Source organism: Hyperolius riggenbachi, chromosome 10, assembly GCF_040937935.1.
Source record: "Hyperolius riggenbachi isolate aHypRig1 chromosome 10, aHypRig1.pri, whole genome shotgun sequence".
Taxonomy (NCBI): Eukaryota; Metazoa; Chordata; class Amphibia; order Anura; family Hyperoliidae; genus Hyperolius; species Hyperolius riggenbachi.
The window spans coordinates 133,981,917-134,004,125 of record NC_090655.1 but is presented as its reverse complement, the minus strand read 5'-3'; the positions used below and the strand labels follow the sequence as shown (position 1 = coordinate 134,004,125).

At 45.9% G+C, this 22,209-nt stretch overlaps 1 protein-coding gene and 1 long non-coding RNA gene across 10 annotated transcripts in view; one reads left to right on the top strand and one right to left on the bottom strand.

The window, feature by feature from the left end:
* The window catches only part of CDH23 (cadherin related 23), a 1,682,716-nt gene extending 1,661,791 nt beyond the window's left edge, over nucleotides 1-20,925 (top strand). For all 6 annotated transcript variants that reach the window (XM_068258239.1, XM_068258230.1, XM_068258228.1 and 3 more), the window contains 2 exons: nucleotides 4,734-4,856; nucleotides 20,025-20,925. In XM_068258239.1, the coding sequence (XP_068114340.1) occupies nucleotides 4,734-4,856; nucleotides 20,025-20,348 (447 nt within the window). In that variant the 3' untranslated portion in view covers nucleotides 20,349-20,925. The remainder of the gene's footprint in view (nucleotides 1-4,733; nucleotides 4,857-20,024) is intronic.
* The window catches only part of LOC137536155 (uncharacterized), a 138,494-nt gene that overhangs the window by 69,907 nt on the left and 46,378 nt on the right, over nucleotides 1-22,209 (bottom strand). The gene's annotated exons all lie outside the window — the stretch shown is intronic.

Sequence of the window (22,209 nt, the reverse complement as noted above, 5' to 3'; positions counted from 1 at the left end):
TCGCCCCATAATCATAATGCACCATGGAGGGTCAACTTTGACCCTCTACATCACAGTCAGCAGGCCTAGTGTAGCCAATTAGGCTACACTAGCCCCTGGAGCCCCACCCCCCTTATATAAGGCAGGCAGCGGCGGCCATTACGGTGACTCGTTTGCCTGCCTGCATTAGTGAGAGTAGGGCGAGCTGCTGCACTGTCTCTCATAGGGAAAGATTAGTTAGGCTTAGCTTGTTCCTGGCTGCATACCTGTTCTGTGAACCCACCACTGCATACCTGTACTGTGTCTGTGAACCCACCACTGCATACCTGTTCAGTGAACCCACCACTGCATACCTGTTCAGTGAACCCACCACTGCATACCTGTTCTGTTCAGTGAACCCGCCACTGCATACCTGTTCTGTTCTGTGAACCCACCACTGCATACCTGTTCTGTTCAGCGAACCCACCACTGCATACCTGTTCTGTTCAGTGAAGCCACCACTGCATACCTGTTCTGTTCAGTGAACCCGCCACTGCATACCTGTTCTGTTCAGTGAACAGTTTGGTGTGTCAGTGTGAAGCAGTACCTTAATTACACTACCTGATTGATGTATACACATGCAAGATGTTTTAAAGCACTTTAGGCCTGTCATTTAGCATTCAATGTGATTTCTGCCCTTAAAACGCTGCTTTGCGTCAAATCCAGATTTTTCCTGGGGACTTTTGGCGTGTATCCCACTCCGCCATGCCCTCCTCCAGGTGTTAGACCCCTTGAAACATCTTTTCCATCACTTTTGTGGCCAGCATAATTATTTTTTCCAAAGTTCGCCTCCCCATTGAAGTCTATTGCGGTTCGCGAACTTTAACGCGAACCGAACCTTCCGCGAAAGTTCGCGAACCTAAAATCGGAGGTTCGGCCCAACTCTAAGAATGCCTACTGACCATGAAAGCCAGCTGTCATACAGTGCCAAAGCTAAGAAGCTACAGACCCCAGTGCCTTTAGGCAGTGTACATCTAAAAAAAACGAGAGGATATGATGGATGCCGTTTTTTGTTTTTTTTTTGCATCATGTCAGTTGCTTAGTTTTGTGTTGAACTAACTGCCTCCAATACTTCCTTGTGTTTAAAGATAATGCTATTGACCTTGAAGTTGTATTGCAAACAATCTGTTTCTCTGCTTACCTTCTGACTCCTTCAGGCAAATAGCCAGCTAGGCAGAGAAAATATTTGTAGTCAATGAAGCTTAAAGAGCATTTAAAGTTAAATAAACATGTAAAATCTTATTCCTGTTGTATGCCCAATCTATTGAAACTTCATGGAGTTCTCTTTTAATACAGTAGTCTGTTGTAGCAGATACAATTTCTTGCATTTTATTGCATATTTAAGAGAAATTGGGCATTTAAGAGAGGATTAAAAGTATGGCTGACTATCCTAAAGCATCATAGCCACATTTTTTAAATGGAAATGGCTGATTGCTGAAAGACTGGTTGGAGGTCCCTGACACTGAGGCGGGTGATTTTTGCACAGTGGTTTGGGTGCCAAAGCTTGATGGCAACTAAGCACCTAGGGAGTTATTGGTAAGAGTCCTTGGTTTGGGTGCCAATGCTGACTTATAGCATAGTCAATTTCAATGCCTAGTCCTAGGGAGACAAACTGGAATAAGATCCAGAGGAGGTGTATTTTCCTCAGATAAATGCAAAAGGAAAACAAGTGAGTAAAAGAGAATACAAAATTGGGTTGGCGCATTAGGAAACCACTATTGGGGTTTCTGGCTTTTTTTTCTACTTCTTAGGGCTCGTTTCCACTGTTGCGACGCGATTTCGCCGGCATTCCGACGCTTGTAAAAACGCATGCGGATGCGTTTCTGCATGTGTTTTTAAACGCGATTTCGCATGGCAGGGTGCCATGCGAAATTAACCATGACACTGCCAGGGCAAAATAACATTGAAAAAGGTGCGAAATCGCGGGTAAAAACACATGTAACAAACGCATGCGTTTTTACTATTAAATACATTAGCGGCGATTCGCACGGATTCCCGACGCAGGCGAATTCGGTGGGTCCCGTCGTGCAGATTTGGCCCGCCGCCAAATCGCTCCCGCACGCCGCACATGTGGAAACAGCCGCGGCCACTTCAGTGTAACAAGCGAATCCGCATCTCGTCGCCGCATGCGGATTCGCTATGGTGGAAACGAGCCCTCACTATGTATCTGTGCTGCCAACCGCCCGTAAATTTACGGGCATTCCGTAAATGTGTAATTAAATTTAAGTGTCTGTAAAATCCGTAAGCGGATTGGGCACATCCGTAAAAAACTGTGCACCTAAAGACCTGGCTATCTATTCTGGGGACACCTAAAGACCTGGCTATTTATTCTGGGGACACCTAAAGACCTGGCTATTTATTCTGGGGACACCTAAAGACCTGGCTAGCTATACTGGGGACACCTATGGACCTGGCTACCTATTCTGGGGACACCTAAAGCCCTGGCTAGCCATCCTGCAGACACCTATAGACCTGGCTACCTATTCTGGGGACACCTAAAGACCTGGCTACCTATTCTGGGGACACCTAAAGACCTGGCTATCTATTCTGGGGACACCTAAAGACCTGGCTACCTATTCTGGGGACACCTAAAGACCTGGCTACCTATTCTGGGGACACCTAAAGACCTGGCTACCTATTCTGGGGACACCTAAATACCTGGCTACCTATTCTGGGGCCACCTAAAGACCTGGCTACCTATTCTGTGGACATCTAAAGTCCTGGCTACCTATTCTGGGGACACCAATAGACCTGGATATCTAAACTGGGGAAACCTATAGACCTGGCTACTTATACGGGGACACCTATAGACCTGGCTACCTATACTGGGGGCACCTTTTTGGGAGAACTGCTGTATTTTTGGGGAATCGCTGCTGCCTGATTAAGTGCATTTTTGGGGACCGCTGTCAGATTATGTGTATGTTGGGGGAACCACTGCTGCCAGATTACATCTATTTTGGTGGAACCACTGCCATATTATGTGCATTTTGGAGGAACCTCTGCCAGATTACGTGTATTTTTGGTGAAATGTTGTCCGATTACATGTATTTTGGCAGAGCTCAAACTTCCCCCGGCAGATCTTTTACAGCACTGCTAAGGTCATGTATATTTGGCCCCACCCATGACCATGCCCACATTCTGTTGCATAACTACACCCATGTTTACGCACTGCACAGGGATTTTTATCAGTAAAAAATATCCTTTGTCAGTAAATTTTTATGTCTTTCTCAGTAAAAAATAATGTGAAAGATTGGCAACACTGCTATGTATACAGGAGAGTTCTCTATGGTTGCTCTATAGACTAACTGCATGTCAAGTTTCGTGATCAGCAAACACTGATCAAGATTAAGGAGTGATTTAGCAGCCTGGGGGAATGGGAGGCAGAGGTAGGTACACTTAAAGGTGGGTACACACGTCAGATAGAAGTCTTTGGAAAATGAAAGATCACAGACCAATTTTACCCCCTTTCATGTAGTATGAGATCCATACCTTCACAGTCTATTCTATGGAGCTGAACTCCCCATTAGATAAAAATCTTTGCAAGATGCTGCACACAAAGATGCTGTACACACGCAAGAGATCAGTATCTGCAAAAGATCAATCCCTGCAAAAGATCCATTCCTGCAAAATGCATTCATAGTCTATGACATCTGCAGATCCCATACACACCTTGTTTAATGGACATTCATCTGCAGATCAGACAATTATCTACCGATCTGAAGATCCAACCTGGTGGATCTGATCTACAGATAATTGTCCATTAAACAAGGTGTGTATGAGATCTGCAGATATCATAGACTATGAATGCATTTTGCAGGAATGGATCTTTTGCAGGAACAGATCTTTTGCATATACTGATCTGTTGCATGTGTACAGCATCTTTGTGTGCAGCATCTTGCAAAGATTTTTATCTGATGGGGAGTTCAGCTCCATAGAATAGACTATGTAGAGTATGGCTCTCATACTACATGAAAGGGGGTAAAATTGGTCTGTGATCTTTCATTTTCCAAAGACTTCTATCTGACGTGTGTACCCACCTTTAGTCTATTAGGATTGGAATTTTAGTTGACTGAACCTCTCAGGCATTATGATTATTTCCAGATTTAGGTTCTAAAAGCCGTGCAATATTATCACAAACTTTTAGATCCTAAAAACAAGAAAAAAAACATACCAGAGAAAGATCTGCAGCAGCTCCTGCATATAACTCACTCAGGCTCAGGATTACTACTGTGAGCTGCGGATTTCCGTCCGCAGCCTGACTCTGGATTACCGGAAGTTAATAATAGTCCTTTATTCATGACATGTTTTGCCTGTCACATCTGGTTTTCTCAGTTTACTCTTTAGACATAACTGAAAGAGAACTAAGCCCCTGCCAACTTTTCATATCTACCACAGTAGAATCCTTTTATAGTAAACTCTAGGGAGAAGGGACCTGGCCAAGTAGTTTACTATATCAGAAGTTTACTAGATCAGAATTTGTTATACATTGTATATTCATACAGGCTCATGCTGGGAACTCAAGTTTACTATAGGCAGAGGTTTACTATATCAGAGTTTACTATACAGATATTGTACTGTACTCTCAAGGTTGTCACTTTCCACCTTGTGATGCCTTAAAACATTTACTACTGTGATGTTACTGCATGTTTAGCAGTTTTCTTTGATTTGGGTTCAACTGTAAAACATTTTTGATGACTACTTGTTGTACTTAAAAGGGTACTTTTGGCCGAGAACCTACAGCCACCAAACCAGAAGATGATCGCTACCTCCGTGCTGCCATCCAAGAATATGACAACATTGCAAAATTGGGACAGATCATGCGTGAAGGACCTATCAAGGTGGGTGAGGTTGATAACCTTTGTAAAGATTTCTGTATAACCTTTGTAAAGATCTCTGTATAACCTTAACTATAGGTTGTCCTTTTCACGGGCAAATACTTTTAGGTCCCATTTCCACTGAGGGGTGATCCTCGCCCTCTGTGCCCTATACATTTAGCTTCTTTTACTTTTTGCCATTATATTTTACTGTGCAATGGATGATTTCATGTATTTCTACAAATATACAAAGATAAACCTATTCTATTTTATTAGTTTGCATTTATAATTCAGGAATGTTTGAAATAGCTCATGCACGCTCTTCCATTGTCATACTGCTTGTACATTTATAACATGTATTACAATTTCACTGTCTTTATTATGACATTTTATTTTTAAATAAATGTTTGATTGGAATGGTAAATCACAGGGCAACAACACTGAAGAAAGGCAAAGTTTAAAACCAATTCTTAATGACTATTGTAGAATATACAAACTAAATACAAAATTTACTTTTGGGGCCTAAAGCATGGTGCCATATGGAGTTGAGAAATATTTTTTTCCCTTTTATTGCTAATATACCCAAGCCTTGTAAGGCGTCTTTGCCTTCCTCACGATCAACTAGGATATACGAAGGTGCAGGAAAGTATTGTACCAATTTATTTGTCTGGTTGATCATGATGGACTTGTTGTAGGTGTGATACAGTAGAGCTGTACCTTCAGAAGAAAAAACAAAAAACACAGAGACAGTGGCATAGCTACAAACCTCTGGGCCCCGATGCGGAATCTGGATGTGCCCCCCCCAGCAACAACAGCCACCCCCCACCCCGCAACACCCGACGCGCACACATATCCGAATCCCTATAGCTGTGCATGGCATGGCTATATCAATTCAGCTTTGCAGCAGCATGGGTGCCACGTTCAATTTGCAAACATACGCAGCACCCAGAGGAAATAGGGCAATTAGTAGCAAGATGCCAGTCTGAAGGAATTACAGTAGAATCCCTTTATAGCAAACAAGGGCGTTGCTAGGATCCTAAAAGATCCGGGGACGGGAAGGACCTGCGGCGCACACAGTGCGCCGTGGCAAAAATGGGTGTGGACATGCAGGGAGTGTGCGGGGCCATGGGTGGGACCAAGTTACATGAACTTAACAGCGGTGTAACCTAATAATAATGGGCCTGCCCAGCAAAATGTTAGATGGCGCCCCCTAGCCTTTAATTAGATAGATTACTATCAGTATAGGCATAGAATAAAGATGCATACACACATTCAATTTTGATGGGTCAATCACTGACCAATTTTACTACTGCATGTAGTATGAGGGCCAAGAGACTTTGAATACTGTGAATAGAGCTGCGCTCTCATAATACCTAGAAGTAGTAAAATTGGCTATTCAAAATTGTATGTGTGTACCAGGCTTTACAGCCAATACTATACATACAATACAGCTGGTTTACAATCAGTATAGGCACAGAGCAACACTTTATGCTGTACATACTGGAGGTAACAGATCAGCACACACTGCAGCTAGTTTACTATCAGTAAAAGGCACAGAGTAACAGCTTATACTGTACATAATTGAGGTAGCAAAGTTCTGCACACACTTCAGCTAGTTTACTATCAGTACAGGTACACAGTAACAGCTTATACTGTACATACTGTGGGTAGCAGAGATCAGCACACGCTGCAGCTAGTTTACTATCCTTACAGGCACAGAGTAACATCATAATGTACATACTGGGGTAGCAGAGATCAGCACACACTGCAGCTAGTTTACTATCCCTACAGGCACAGAGCAACAAATTATAGTCAACATACCAGAGGTAGCAGAGATCAGCACACACTGTCGCTATAGACAACCGAGGAAAAAAAATAAAAAAAAGAGTATACAGATAATTCCACCCCAATACGTATTAAATATACACAAAACAGTCCACCCAGGGTTTTTAAAGGAACAGCATCAGTCTCTTTAATTCTTCATAAATATTACATATACTTGATTGCAGTCATATGAGTAAGACATCCAATACCAGAACCATAATATGCCTGACACGTGTTTCACGGCCAGAGGCCGCTTCCTCAGAGGCAAACAAAGCGCGTTCAATCCATCACAAATGAACAATCCGAACACAAGGGGACGGGAAAAATTTGACCACAATCTGAGATGCTGTCCAAAGTGCAGGCAATGGGCCAAATACATCTGTCCGCGAACGGGTCCAGCCCTGGCGGGATTAGGGGCAGAGGCGGGATTAGGGGCACCCCAAAGCCACATTCCCGGCACAGGCCCCCAGGCGATGCGCCTGAGCGTGGCTACAGGAAGCAGGAAGGGAGCCTCGTTTCCAAGGCAACACAGACGCTCCTGCTATGCTGATGCTTCTGCTGATTTGCCGGCGCTATCTGCATTACATGTGCGGCGGGGTGGGGTCCTCCAACACTAGGGTGACCATATTTTGATTTCCAAAAAAAGAGGACGATCACAACAGCATGCGGGCGTGGTCATGGGTGGGGCCAAATATACAAGAGCTTAGCAGTGTGCTGTCCAACTTTGAGGGCATGGAGGGCAGTTTTTTTTCCAGACCACATGGTGGAGGGCTGGCCGACCACAAAATGCAATCCGATTCATGGAAGATTTCCCCACAAAATGCAAAGAGATTGACAGCAGATTTCCCCACAAATGCAATGAAATTTGCAGCACATTTCCCCACAAATGCAATCTTATTGGCAACAGATTTCCCCAAAAATGCAATGAGATTGGCAGCAGATTTCCCCACAAATGCAATGAAATTTGCAGCACATTTTCCCACAAATGCAATGAAATTTGCAGCAGATTTTCCCACAAATGCAATGAAATTGGCAGCGCATTCCCCCACATATGCAATGAGATTGGCAGCACATTTCCCCATAAATGCAATCTTGTTGGCAGCAGATTTCCCCACAAATGCAACATACCTCAGATCGGCGGTGAGCAGGAGATAGGAGTCAGATGGTAATTCCGGCTCTTTTTTGGAAAGCATCGGTGTCAGGAACCGGCCTGTGGCACGCCTGCGTATACGTTTCCCGACTGCGGGTTTGACCAGATCAAGCGGGGAGCAGCCTTGTTCGAGCTAAAACAAGGCTGGGACCCCTTAGAACACCTCTCACTGCCACCACTAGCGGTTCGCTATACACTTCCACTCTGCTGTCGAGTCCTCAGCGCGCAATCCGCGTTTTCGTATTCGGGTCAGCTTTGCGCTTAGGCCGAATACGGGAACCCCACGCACCCACACACACACAATTCCAATCTTACACTGTAGTGAAGCAAAACCACTAACAGTCGTTCCGAACGATACTGTTCGCTACTCTGCTGTCGAGCTACTCGCACTGGCGTTTTCGTACGTTGAGTCAGCTGCGCGCTTTAGGCCAACGTATGACAAACGCCCCCACACACAATGCAATTACAATTTCATATGGTAGTGTTGCTCAAGCATACAATTAGGCATGGACTTATACACAGTTACACTGCAGTCTCCTCTAGGCTATGAGTGTTAGTTTAGTACAGCAGAAGTCAAACTTATTAAATAATAATTTAATATTCCAGGGAAAAAAGTGGAACAATGCAGAACAGAATATATATAAAAGATTACAAAACAAAGTAAAAAGTTACAAAGATAAAAGTTACAAAAATACACACCAAGCAATTTGCTTACCCAAATACAGGGATCCAGATAGAAGAACCTTGGACTTTTTGTGGACGGACACAATTCTGATTGGATCAGGAGCCCACTTAGCTTAGACCGGGAGCCCGGCTCCAGCTACCGTCAGGGGTAGACTGATTTGAGGTATCTGTCCCCTGGTTTTTATAATGAAATATTTGCCTTGAGGCTGTAAGCCTGTTTGGACGGGGGAACTAGATTTAATTACATCCTCATAATTGGATTTCCAGAGATCTAACATCCACATGTGAAAAATGTACTATAGCCCACATACATGAAAAGACTTCCCTAGTCCAAGTTACAGGTGACAACCCCATTGTTGACAGTATTTCCTAGCTGATCAAAGATAAGGATATAGTTAGCACCTCCACCAATAATTTAATTTCCTCACAACGAAATAGTGTTTAACACACAGGAGGCTCTTCCTGGCTAGTCTAGAGTTTTTCACAATGCTTTAACAGCCTTCAACAGAAGTGTAAATGTTTCAGTTGTCAATGACTTCCAAGCTTCCACTCCAGATAAGGTAGAACAAAACCCTTCACTTCTGCCATGGTCTAATTAACCAATGTCTTTGCTGGAGGCTAACACCCCAGCTCTATTCACTGAAGTCCCTTTAGATGCAAATGTAGTACAGCCAGATGACCATCGCTTCAAAGCAGAATACACATGTGAGATATAGCAGACAGAAAAATGACAAATATGTTCCTGTATTCCCTAATATCATCAGCACCTCAATATATCACCACACCTCCCCTCTTTAGAATGGTGCAAGGCAGATGATCTTCCCAGATTATCCTGCCAGCGTGGGGTAGTGGGGTGGGGTAACCCTTTAGTATCCTCAGGAGGGTGCCCCACCTGTCAGTTAGCTCCAAGCTACACGATTGGAAAGCTAGGCAAGGTGTCGTTGCCCTTGGCAACCTGACGTAACCAACCAGGGGAATGCGGGTCAGTGACGACCGTGAATTCGCGACCATAGAGACAGTGCTGCAGCTGGGGACGGGTTCCGACCGTCACTACCCGCACTTTCTCTATAGTGGCAGGAGCTATCTCTCGGTCTCTTTGGGGAACGATTATCTGCCGGTCTGCCTCCTTCACTTCGGACAGCTCTGAGGGAATAACTTTCCGGAACCCTCTCAGCCCGCCCCTCCCAGCTGGTGACCTGCTGGCTAGTTCCCTGAGCTCTTCCAGGCTGCTGTCAAATCGAACAGCCCCAGAGAGCTCAATGCTGCCTGTCACACATTCCAGGAAGGCTGCAGACGGAGAGGCTCCTGGGCCCTCAGGGCCAGGTTCCGAAGTGGATGTTGCTGACCCAGCAACATTTGACAGTGGACAGTCCCTCTGCTGTAGACTCGCTAGTGCTGCGGGTTACCACGGCAGCTGAGGGAGCGCCCACATTACACACATCATAAATCATGTCACATTTGGTCTTAAAAACATCTGAAGGGGAAAGATCTGGCCTGGTGCCATCTGCCCCTTCAGTGGACAATCCATCCGCTGCAGCCCAGCGAGCGCCGCTGGTTACTCCTGCAGCTGACGGAGTGTCCACATGACACACAGCATTATGTAGCACAACACATATGACATCAGCATAATCAGCCCTACATATATTGTCATTTGGGCCCTCACATAAAACATCAACATTATCTGCAGCATTATACACAGTGCTACTAAGCACTTCACCAGTAGCATCAACGGTTCCTGCATCGATCGCATCGATAGTCTGTGCGTCATAAATGACATTATCAGATTCTGCATACTTTGTATCAACATGTCCCACTCCAGGCCTAGGCACCGGAGAATCACTAGGGCTGGCTCCTAGTACACAGTCCATAGCCCCTGGGACCTCGCCAGCACTCCCCACTTGCACAGCATTATCACACAGTACCTTGCAAGAGTCCTGAACTTCTGCTGGGGATGCAGGCTCCACGGGGTTTGGAGTAGGCTCATACCGGGCCACTAACCGTCCCAGGTCAGTACCCAGCAAAACGTTGGTGGGGATTTTGTCGGTTACCCCAACTTCTTTCATTCCGCTGCCGGCCCCCCAATTTAGGTGGACCAAGGTGGTGGGTATGGCTGGGGCGACACCTCCAACTCCTCTGACAGCAATCATTTTCCCAGGTATGTACTGCTCCGGGTTCACAAGCTGGGGATGTATGAGAGTCACTTCTGCTCCAGTGTCTCTCAGCCCAGTGGCAACTGTACCCTCAACCGTGACAAGCTGCAGATTCTCTGCATAGCCAGCGGCATTCCTGGTAGTACCATAATCGGCTCTTCTGGATTGGCCGCTCGGCTCCATTTAAAGAGCCTGCTTGTGTTCGGCTCCCAAACAGCCGGACGTAACCAACACATAGCCCCCGGCAGTGCAGTTACTAGACTAAAATGCACCTAGGGCGAGGGTGTAAAAATTGCGCCCCCCCCCCCCCAGAACAAGGTATGGGTGCCCGCAGTATAGGTTAGCCAGGTCTAGTTGCACTCAGTATAGGTCCCCCCCAGTATAGGTAGCCAGTATAGGCAGCCAGCTATAGGTCCCCCTAGTATAGGTAGCCAGGCATAGGTAAGCCAGTATAGTTGCCCCCGGTATAGGTTAGCCAGGTAGGTGCTTCCAGCATAGGTAGCCAGTATAGTTGCCCCCAGTATAGGTTAGATAGGCAGATGCCCCCAGTACAGGTTAGCTAGGTGGGTGCCTCTAATATAGGTAGCCAGAATAGTTACCCCCAGCATAGGTTAGATTGGTAGGTGCCCCCAGTATAGGTTAGTTAGGTAGGTGCCTCCAGTATAGGTTAGATACAGTGCTTTGCAAAAGTATTCGCGCTCTTGAAGTTTTCCACATTTTGTCATATTACTGACACAAACATGAATCAATTTTATTGGAATTCCACGTGAAAGACCAATACAAAGTGGTGTACACGTGAGAAGTTGAACGAAAATCATATATGAATCCAAACATTTTTTACAAATCAATAACTGCAAAGTGTGGTGTGCGTAATTATTCATCCTCTGAGTCAATACTTTGTAGAACCACCTTTTGCTGCAATTACAGCTGCCAGTCTTTTAGGGTATGTCTCTACCAGCTTTGCACATCTAGAGACTGAAATCCTTGCCCATTCTTCTTTGCAAAACGGCTCCAGCTCAGTCAGATTAGATGGACAGCCTTTGTGTACAGCAGTTTTCAGATCTTGCCACAGATTCTCGATTTGATTTAGATCTGGACTTTGACTGGGCCATTCTAACACATATATGGATACCGTATTTTTCGGACTATAAGATGCTCCGGACTATAAGACGCACCCAGGTTTAGAGGACAAGAATCGGGGAAAAAAATATATATACTAAACCTGATGCGAATATAGGTCGGGGCATCTTGTAGACCTTTTCCCCCAACTGCACTACACTAACCCCTGCTGTCCACCCCCAACTACATTACACTTCACTGCTTACTAGACTACACTAATCCCTGCTGCACCCCCCTTACCCCAGCTAGGTTACACTTCCCTACACTACACAACACTAATCCCAGCTGCTCCTCCTTCCTTCCAGCTATGTTACACTACAACAGCAGGGAACTAACAGTGGAAGCTAAACTAAAGGACACTACAGTCACCCAGCATGCTCCATCCTGGGAGAGGGAACAGCTACAATGATCCCAGGTGATGCCCGATACCTCCCTCCCTCAGATGCACAGAGGTGGCAGCATGTTAATGTCACCCAGCATGCTCCATTGCAGGAGCGGTGACAGCTGCAGTGTGCAATGCCTTATATCCCTCTCTAGGGCCTTGTTTGATGAGGTCATCATGCAAGGGACCCTTAAAGCTACAATGTAGTAAAATGCCTGCCGAAGTGTGGATAAAAGAGCCGGCTCCCGGGACACGCCAGACTGAGTAATAACGGGCTGCAGCCGCCGCGCACAGGAGGGAACCCGGGAAATTGCCGCTGTCACTGCACCCGTGCGATGGAGCAAGGTGCGTGACAAAATCTAAAGCAGCCACGCATACAGGGATCGGAGGATCATCGGGGACAACGATGCAGCCGCTGTGCTTGGGAGGGAGGGATCGGTGGATCATCGGGGACATTGCTGCAGTCACTTTACCCACGATGGAGCAGGGTAAGTGACAAAACGATGCGGCTGACGCGCACGGGAGGGAGGGATCGGAGGAACCAGGGACATTGCCGCTGTCACTGCATCCGACATGGAGCAGGGTGCCTGACACATCAGGCTGCAGCCGCTGTGCACGGGGAGGGAGGAGGGGACCACTAGACTGCCAGGGATTCATTTTTGGGGAGGCTGTGAGGGCACATTCGGACCATTAGACGCACCAACATTTTTCCTCTCTTTTAGGGAGTAAAAAAGTGCGTCTTATGGTCCGAAAAATACGGTATGTTTTGTTTTAAACCATTCCATTGTTGCCCTGGCTTTATGTTTAGGGTTGTTGTCCTGCTGGAAGGTGAACCTCCTCCCCAGTCTCAAGTCTTTTGCTGACTCCAAGAGGTTTTCTTCCAAGATTGCCTTGTATTTGGCTCCATCCATCTTCCCATCAACTCTGACCAGCTTCCCTGTCCCTGCTGTAGAGAAGCACCCCCAAAGCATGATGCTGCCACCCCCATATTTGACAGTGGGAATGATGTGTTCAGAGTGATGAGCAGTGTTAGTTGTCCGCCACACATAGCGTTTTGCATTTTGGCCAAAAAGTTCCATTTTGGTCTCATCTGACCAGGGCACCTTCTTCCACATGTTTGCTGTGTCCCCCGCATGGCTTGTGGCAAACTGCAAACGGGACTTCTTATGCTTTTCTGTTAACAATGGCTTTCTTCTTGCCACTTTTCCATAAAGGCCAACTTTGTGCAGTGCACGACTAATAGTTGTCCTATGGACAGATTCCCCCACCTGAGCTGTAGATCTCTGCAGCTTTGTCCAGAGTCACCATGGGCCTCTTGACTGCATTTCTGATCAGCGCTCTCCTTGTTCGGCCTGTGAGTTTAGGTGGCTGGCCTTGTCTTGGTAGGTTTACAGTTGTGCCATACTCCTTCCATTTCTGAATGATCGCTTGAACAGTGCTCCGTGGGATGTTCAAGGCTTTGGAAATCTTTTTGTAGCCTAAGCCTGCTTTAAATTTCTCAATAACTTTATCCCTGACCTGTCTGGTGTGTTCTTTTTACTTCATGATGTTGTTGCTCCCAAGATATCCCTTAGACAACCTCTGAGGCCGTCACAGAGCAGCTGTATTTGTACCGACATTAGATTACACACAGGTGCACTCTATTTAGTCGTTAGCACTCATCAGGCAATGTCTATGGGCAACTGACTGCACTCAGACCAAAGGTGGCTGAATAATTACGCACACCCCACTTTGCAGTTATTGTTTTGTAAAAAATATTTGGAATCATGTATGATTTTCATTCCACTTCTCACTTGTACACCACTTTTTATTGGTCTTTCACATGGAATTCCAATAAAATTGATTCATGTTTGTGGCAGTAATGTGACAAAATGTGGAAAACTTCAAGGGGCCGAATACTTTTGCAAAGCACTGTAGGTAGCTGCCCCCCAGTATAGGGGAGATAGGTAGGTGCCCCCCAGTATAGGCTAGGTAGCTGTCCCCTAGTATAGGTAACCAGTATAGTTGCCACCTGTATAGGCTAGCTAGGTAGGTAGGTGCCCCAGATGCAGGTTAGAGAAGTGCTGGCGCCCAGTATAGGTTAGATAGGTAGCTGCCCCCCAGTATAGGTTAGATTAGGTAGGTGCCCCTCAGTATAGGTTAGGTAGGTGCACCCCCCACCCCCATAATGGAGGGGGAGCCGCGGGGAGGGCAGCCCGACCTCTCCCTCCCTTCCTCTCACCAGGCTGCCCTCCATGCTCCCCCCTCGGACTGCAGAGTGAGCGCGGGGGGAAGCGCTGTAAATAGTCAGAACTCACCTCCCAGGTTCCAATCACCGCCAGTCTCCTCCTGCTCTGCATAGATGCTGATACACATGCTGCTTCCTGTTTAGCAGGAAGCGGCGCGTTTGTCAGCGGCTATGCAGAGAGGGGAAGATCAGCGGCGAGTGAGCGGCGATTGGAACCTGGGAGATGAGTAGTTGTGTACAGCGCTTCTCTGCGCATTACTCTGCACTCCGAGGGGGGAGCACGGAGGGGCGGCCCGGGGAGAGGTTGGGCTGCCCTCCCCACGGCTGCGGCTCCCCCTTCATTACAGCGCCCCCCTCCCAATATCGCTCAGGGCGGCGGCACGTGCAGCACGGCCCTAGAAACGGGCATGGCCCCCGGGCCCCCCGCCTCTTCAGGAGCGGGGCCCGGTAGCGATGTCGACCGCGGGCCCTACGCCCATGCACAGAGACAACTTGGAACCCAGATGGTGTAGTACATTAGACTGTAGTAAAAGGTAAGCAGATTGAAAACTGGTACTCACAAAATAAGAATGCAATAGGGACAACCAATCAATAAGGCAGGTGAAGAGTACATCCGTCTCCACTCGGGTATCTGGGTCTCTCTACGCATCGTGGCACTCTTGAAAAAAAGGGGGGGGGGAATTGCTCTAGCGTTCGATGCTCGGCCTAGAAATGCAGCTGGCACTTATTTTTGACTTGAGGAAGTTAGTCCCAGGGGAGGACTGGGACCTTTTGGCCTGGGGGGGAAACACAGACTAGAGGCCCGTTACCATGGCAGCCTCAGCCCAAATTATGTCACACATTCACCCCATGTGTATATGCCAGTAATCACGTGGCGTGCCAATGCGGAAATACAGCAAGGACACTCTGTGAACAGTGTGACAGGTAAAGTACAGGCATCAGGGGGGCACAATACATTTTGAGGGACAACGGCCGGGGTTTCCGTCTTGTCTATAATTCGTGGTTATCGCACGCAGGCGCGGACTGACCTGGGTGGATGAAATTGAAAGTGTCAATCAGACAGGACGGAAAATCTAGGTTGATTGGGGGCAGGGCAGAAGCGGCGGTAGGTCTACAGCCTAAAGTGCTGCACTATATAAAATACGGTAGTATAATGCTGCAGTTTATTGAAAAAGTATGTGCTTTGTGTGGTAGGTTAATACCTACCACACAAAGCACATACATTATCAATAAACTGCAGCATTATACTACAGTATTTCATATAGTGCAGCACTTTAGGCTGTAGACCTACCGCCGCTTCTGCCCTGAACCACCCCTCTTCACTTCACTTTATACTTGCGTTACATTGCAACCAGGCAGCATGGTGGCGTAGTGGTCAGCTCTCTCGCCTGTGCCCCGGTTTGAATCCTAGCCAGGGCACTATCTGCATGGAGTTTGTATATTCTCCTCGTGTCTGTGTGGGTTTTCTCTGGGCACTCCAGTTTCCCCCCTCACCCCAAAAATATACAGATAAGTTAATTAGCTTCCTCCTAAATTGGCCCTAGACTACGATACATACACTACACGATATACACAGACATACACTATGACTATGGTAGGATTAGATTGTGAGCTCCTCTGAGGAACAGTTAAGTGAAAAGACAATATACTCTGTACAGCGCTGCAGAAGATATTAGCACTATATAAATAACAACTGACTGCTGCATCAGTACTTCATCTATATGTGTAAAAGGAATCATCAGGCTACAGAAAAAAAAAAAGCTTTACTAATCCGGGGCTTCCTCCAGCCCCTGGCAGCCATCCTGTGCCCTTGCTGCAGCTCCAGGTCCCCTCCGGTGCAGATGCTGACCTTGCTAGGTCGGCATCCACTGCTCCTGCACGAGCAACGCTGTAAATCACTCACACGTGGTCTCTAGTGTTCTGCGCAGGCATAGCAGCTCTGTGCCTGCACAGAACACTAGAGACCACGTGTGAGTAGACCTGGACCTGTGAGTAGACCTGTAGACCTGGAGCTGCAGCTAGAGTACAGGACGGCTGCCAGGTCCTGGAGGAAGCCCCGGATTAGTAAAGCTTATGTTTTATTTATTTTTTCTTTAGCCTGATTCAGCCACAAGAGTTTGCGTCTGTCTGTCACTTGGCCCTGGCAGCTCCCCTCACACTAAAAAAAAAAAAAAACTCCCATAGTTTTCATTATTACTTCAGGACTAGCTGCTCCTGGCTTCTATAGATTTTCTCTGCTGGCTGTTACTGGTGTCCTCCTGGCAATCAGATTTAGAGGTGGGGTGATCATTTCCCTTGTGGTCAGCACATCACCTCCAGCCCTCTTGTCTCCTCACATGCAGCCTTGCCAGGTGCCAGTGACCAGACCTTTGTCCGGGGGAGGGAGCCCAGCAGGAGTGGAAGCATGGTGCAGGCAGGGTCAGCAGTTCATGCAGAGACACACAGAACAGTCTGTGTCTTCTGCTGTGCAAGACGGACATTGCTCTGCATTTTGCCTGTCACATCCATGTAGGCTTCCTGCAGCAGCCCAGGCACCCTGTGATATACAAACACACACACTTCTTCCATGACTTTGAGAGGGCTGACCTGGGCTCATCGCACACATTCAGGGAGCTGCTCCTCGTGGTCTGCAGTCTCTGATTCGGCTGATCCTCCGCTCTGGAAAGTTGCAGGGTGGAGTTTAACAAGTGCATCATCAGCACTGCAGCCAATGGAGGAGAAGGACAAGAGAAAAGGGAGCCAATACAAAGCCCTGCAGTCTCTGGCCTGAGGTGCACCAACAGGACAGCCTGGGCTGGTAACAGTGAGCTGTGGGCGTGGCTGAGTTCCCTTAGTTACTACAGTAACCCGACTTCGGCCCTAATTGATTAATGAAGAGGCGGCCCGGGGGGCCACCCGTCCCCCCAGGCCAGTCCGCCTATGGTTAGTCCTACGTGCGCTGCTTTTGTGCAAATTAAAATTTCCAGTTTTCTTATTGTTCGTTGTGTTATCTTTAGGGTAAGCCACCTCTCATTTATTTCTTTTATTGGTTTTAATACATTTTATTGCCTTTCAACACCTCTTTGTCTCTGTTATCGTAATGGACTATTGCATTTTTCAACCATACTATGCAACTAGGAAAAAAGTGGGTTTAATGGTGATATGACTCCCAAAATGGTAGACTTGCGTTTGGATTATGTATGCAACATCAGTATATTTTATCTGAATATTCTATCTAGTGTAAATCAACATTCACCATCATTATTACACAGGGGTCACTTCTGAAAGTCGTTCTGGATGATTATATGAGGCTGAAAAAGTTGCTAGCTCAAAGAATGGTAACGAAGGCCACCAGCAGCTCTGGTGACAAATCCTCAGCCACAGAGGTTAGATGCTTGGCACTGGTGTGCAGGCTATACAGCCTGGTGTGTTTCTCTATAGGTGAAATGGGGCTGCATGGAGTGCTTTCTATCCAACTCTCTCTTCTGACTATCCCTTTATATTTTGATGTGAAGGTGTCACATAGGAGAAATGTTCATTCTAGGTTTGCTTTTTGGGATTACTATGAAACATCTATGTCGCAGGTGTCAAATTCAAGACTTACAGCCCTCCTTGCCATCTTATGTGGCCCTCAAGAGCATCCTATGAGCATCATTGTAAGCAGTAAAGGAATGTTTTTGGTTGAAACATTGTCAGTTTGAGCTGGGGCACAGCAACAACTCACAAGAACACCCAGCAAAATTAGCATGGTTCCTTTCCTTGGGTTAAAACACCTTTCCTTCCTGCCACCAAACACCCTTTTCTTCACATTACAGAGTAGCGCACCAGTACTGTGTGACATTTAATTGCTCCAGTGCTGCGTTGGATCTCTTCTGATCTTCCTGGCAGGCACAGCTCTGTGCTGCATACCTCCAGCTCCTGATCACTAGACATCCTTTGGAAGTTAGAGGTATGCAGCATAGAGCATGTGCCTGTCAGGAAGAACAGAAGAGACCTGCAACAGCACTGGAGCAGGTAAATATTAAACTGCTCCACTGCTCTACTCTGCAGAAAGGGGAGGAGCCCAGACCCCACCATGGTCATTCAATAAATGTTAATTTTTAATAAACAATTTTGCTTAGATTATATTTTAGATTTTGGTCCCTTGCGTGATTGATTTTGACACCCCTGATCTACGCGAGTATGATATGTCTATGTAGTAGAATTAATCATGAGATTATATTTGTATTTTGGGCTTCATTTCTATTATTTTTTTTTTACTCAGCTGGCACAAAAACCTCTTTTCAACTTGCGGCAATCCGCTTCAAAAAGCAGATTGCGGACAATTTTTGAAAAGGACCTCAATTTATATGTAAATTGCAGTGCCCCTTTTCCATCAGTGTGTTCTGATAATTTGTGAATAACAGTTGTCGGGCTGCAGGATTAATGGTTCGGTTACGCTCCATTCCTGATCGCTCCATTCCTGATTCGGGTCACGACGCAAATCGCAGCAAGTGAAAAATGTAGGTTGCGCGATTGCGTCCCAGATCAATTTTGCATGCCATCGCACTCCCTAGTGAAAAAGAAGTCTAATGCTAGCTACACACCATACAATTTTCTGTTAGATTCTTCTGTTAGATTTACCTACAACATGGAAAAAAGCTATCTGGCAGGTAAATCTAAGAGAAAATCTAACAGAAAATTGTATGGTGTGTACCTAGCATTATAGACACAAGCTGCATCTACTGAATGTGGGAGGGAGTTTATTGGGACAATTATCAAGAAATATTGTAACATTTAAAACACATTTGACAAATGTACATTTTTTTTCTCATAGTAAAATGAACTAGAAATTACTATTTGCTTATGTCACTGTCACTTGCAGTAGGTAGTGAAAATCTGACTGGTTTCGGACTAATCCATCTACTCATGGGGGATTTCTCAGGTGTTTCTTTATTTTCAAAAGCACATACTGAATGGCAGTGACTTAATTCAACTGCCAAAACAGTGTGCAGATGAGTAGGGAGGTTGGCCAACATCTTTGTATAGATCATTTAAAGGTAGTGCTTTTATAAACAATGAAGGTAATATTGAAAATCTGCCATGAGGAGACGGACAAAATGTGCCAGATCTGTCTGCTTTTTAGTACCTACTGTAGAGCTGAATGCTCACCCTAGCAACGCAGATAGATGGATCCAGCGACGTCCCTTGATGTCGTGCGTACTCTGATCCATCTTGTGTCGGTGGACGAAGTCACGCAACGTTACAGGATGGGCATGAATGTAAGTCAAGTAATTGCGGTACTTTGTGCGTAGTCATCGGAGATCGTAATGATCCGATCCACTGTGACGGTTGTTATCGATGCGCATTGCTAAATGTAATTAGCGTGATTACGGAAACGAATGCTCGTCGCATAAAAAAAACGCTGGTAGGCGTAAAAAGTGTTTGGAAAATCACATAGTGGTGACGGCCTTTTGTGACATAGAAAAAAGTATTTTGTAGTGCACTGGGAGAAATGTACACTTTATATGTATGCATTTTTCATTGTACAATATTTAGTGATAGGAGTCCTTCAAAAATGACAGTTGCTTCCATGAAACAGCCAGCCAAGAGATCTAAAATTTAAGCTGTTGGGGACATACGAAATGGAGATCAGTTATGAGCTATGAATATTATCACCTGTTATTCTGTGTTCCAGTTAATTCAGAACGATTTGGACGAAGAGGAGGATAACAGCCCAAGACACGGGTCACTACGCTTCAAACACAAACAGCCGATAGAACTTAAAGGGCCGGACGGAATTCACATTGTACACGGCAGCACAGGGACCCTTTTGTCGTCTGATATTAGCAGTTTGCCAGAAGAAGATCAAAAAGCCCTAGGGCGATCGCTGGAAACTCTTAGCACGGACAATTGCATTTTTAATGACCGAAATGCTCGCACGGAATCTGCCAAGTCCACTCCGATGCACAAGCTGAGAGATACCATTGAGGAGAGTCCTCTGGAAATAACAGAATTATGACTAGAGGTGGCCTCATTGGTCTAGCAGTTAAGAAAAGTGTACTGAGCCACGGCTTCAGCATTGCGGTGCAAGAAGGGGAGGAGCCGGCTCACATTCGCACAGTTTAGGCTGCAGACAGTCTATATGCACAAATGACCAGCGTCCTCCCTTCTAGAACGGACTTGAAAGTTCTTTGACAAAGATATTCCCCAGTTTACAAATCTAGAGATTATCTTCCATTGGAACTGGAGGAGCATCTAGCATGATGGTGAAGCAATGGCAGAAGAAGACAAACTGATGTCACGGAAGAAGAGAGCCGAGACTAATGCTGAAAATGGCTTGGTACAAAGAATTCTTTTCTGCCGGCGGTGTTGAAAAACTTTACTAGTGTTTAAAAATAGTCTTTTATGAACAAGAAGAGTGCGAACACTGGACAAAAACACTGCCACAGGGCCTGTGAGGTCACAACACACATTGAACTTTTAGGCAAATGTCTTTCAGTTGTGCTGACTTACCAAAACATACAAAAGTCTCCAAGCACCACTTCCAAGACTTCTGAAAGAGTTGTAGTGTGTAATTTAATTTATTTTTAAATGTATGTGAATTTGTGTTTTGTTTTTTTAATGTTTGTTATTATGAATCACAAACAAATTGACCAATTTAGAGTGTCTCGTATCAGTTTCTTCCATTCCAAAAAAAATGAAAAATGATTTAAAGTTTATAAAATTATGTGAGTCCTCCAAACCTGTAAACATAAAATACATGCGGCTCACATAAACATCCAAATATTCCCAAGACATACGTATATTATCTTGACTTTTCCAATGCAGAAACTAGTGTTACAATTTTATTACAGGATATGTGTAGTGATTTTTATATTTCTTTTATTTGGCCAATTTTTTGTTTTTTATGTTGTCTTTTTGTTTTGGATGCAGCTAAACATGAAATAATATATGTGGATATTTCCTATTTACCTCAGATGGCATTTTAGCATAAGCAGTTGTGCTGACTTGCTTATCTAGAAAGAGAATGGAGGAGATACCGCATCACTTCCTATGTACGATGAGTAAGGAAGTCTAAACATTTTTTTATGTCGAATTGTTATCTGCACGGCAAGGGGTGGGAGTCACCTTAGGATAACAGTGCTCTGTTCATCTCCTGCTGGATGAAACGCAAAAAAGGTAAGTGCAATTGTGAATTGCACTGTGATGCAATTGCATTTCTTCCCTATTCCCACTATAGCGATTCTGCTGTGCTTGGATTGCGATCTGTTGGGTGTATGGTGTAATTGCTTTTGAGGAAAATTCAATTTTGGATTTGCGGGGGAGAAACACATAGTGATTTTCCTGCGCCCTTATACTGTAGAACAGTGGTTGTCAACCTGGGGTCCGCGGACCCCTGGGGGTACATTGGCAGCTGTCAGGGGCTTCCCTAGGGACTGCAGACAAAATGGTGGATCTCGCCCCCAGCAGAGAAGTGTCAGGCAGGGCAGGCTCGGTGGCATGGGCGCAGCAACTTACTTAGCCCTGTTCCTGCATGGACTCCTATCGCCAGGCTCTCCTCCTGTCCAGGCTGTCCATGTCGCCGCCTCGCATGCTTTTGCCATGGTTACCCGGCAGCCTCTCAGGATGTCAGAGTTGCTGCTGGAAGTAACCATAGCGGGAAGACGCAGCGAGAGGAGGAGAGCCCGGTGACAGGAGGTGTCTGCAAGGGAATGGGGCTACGTGAGATTATACTGGGGCACTGCCTGGTTATATATACTGCAGCACCCATTGGCTTACTAACTACACTGGGGCATAACCTATACCTGGCTATTCTGGGGCACCACCTGTACCTGACTATCTATTCTGGGGCACCACCTGCACCTGGCTAATCTATTCTG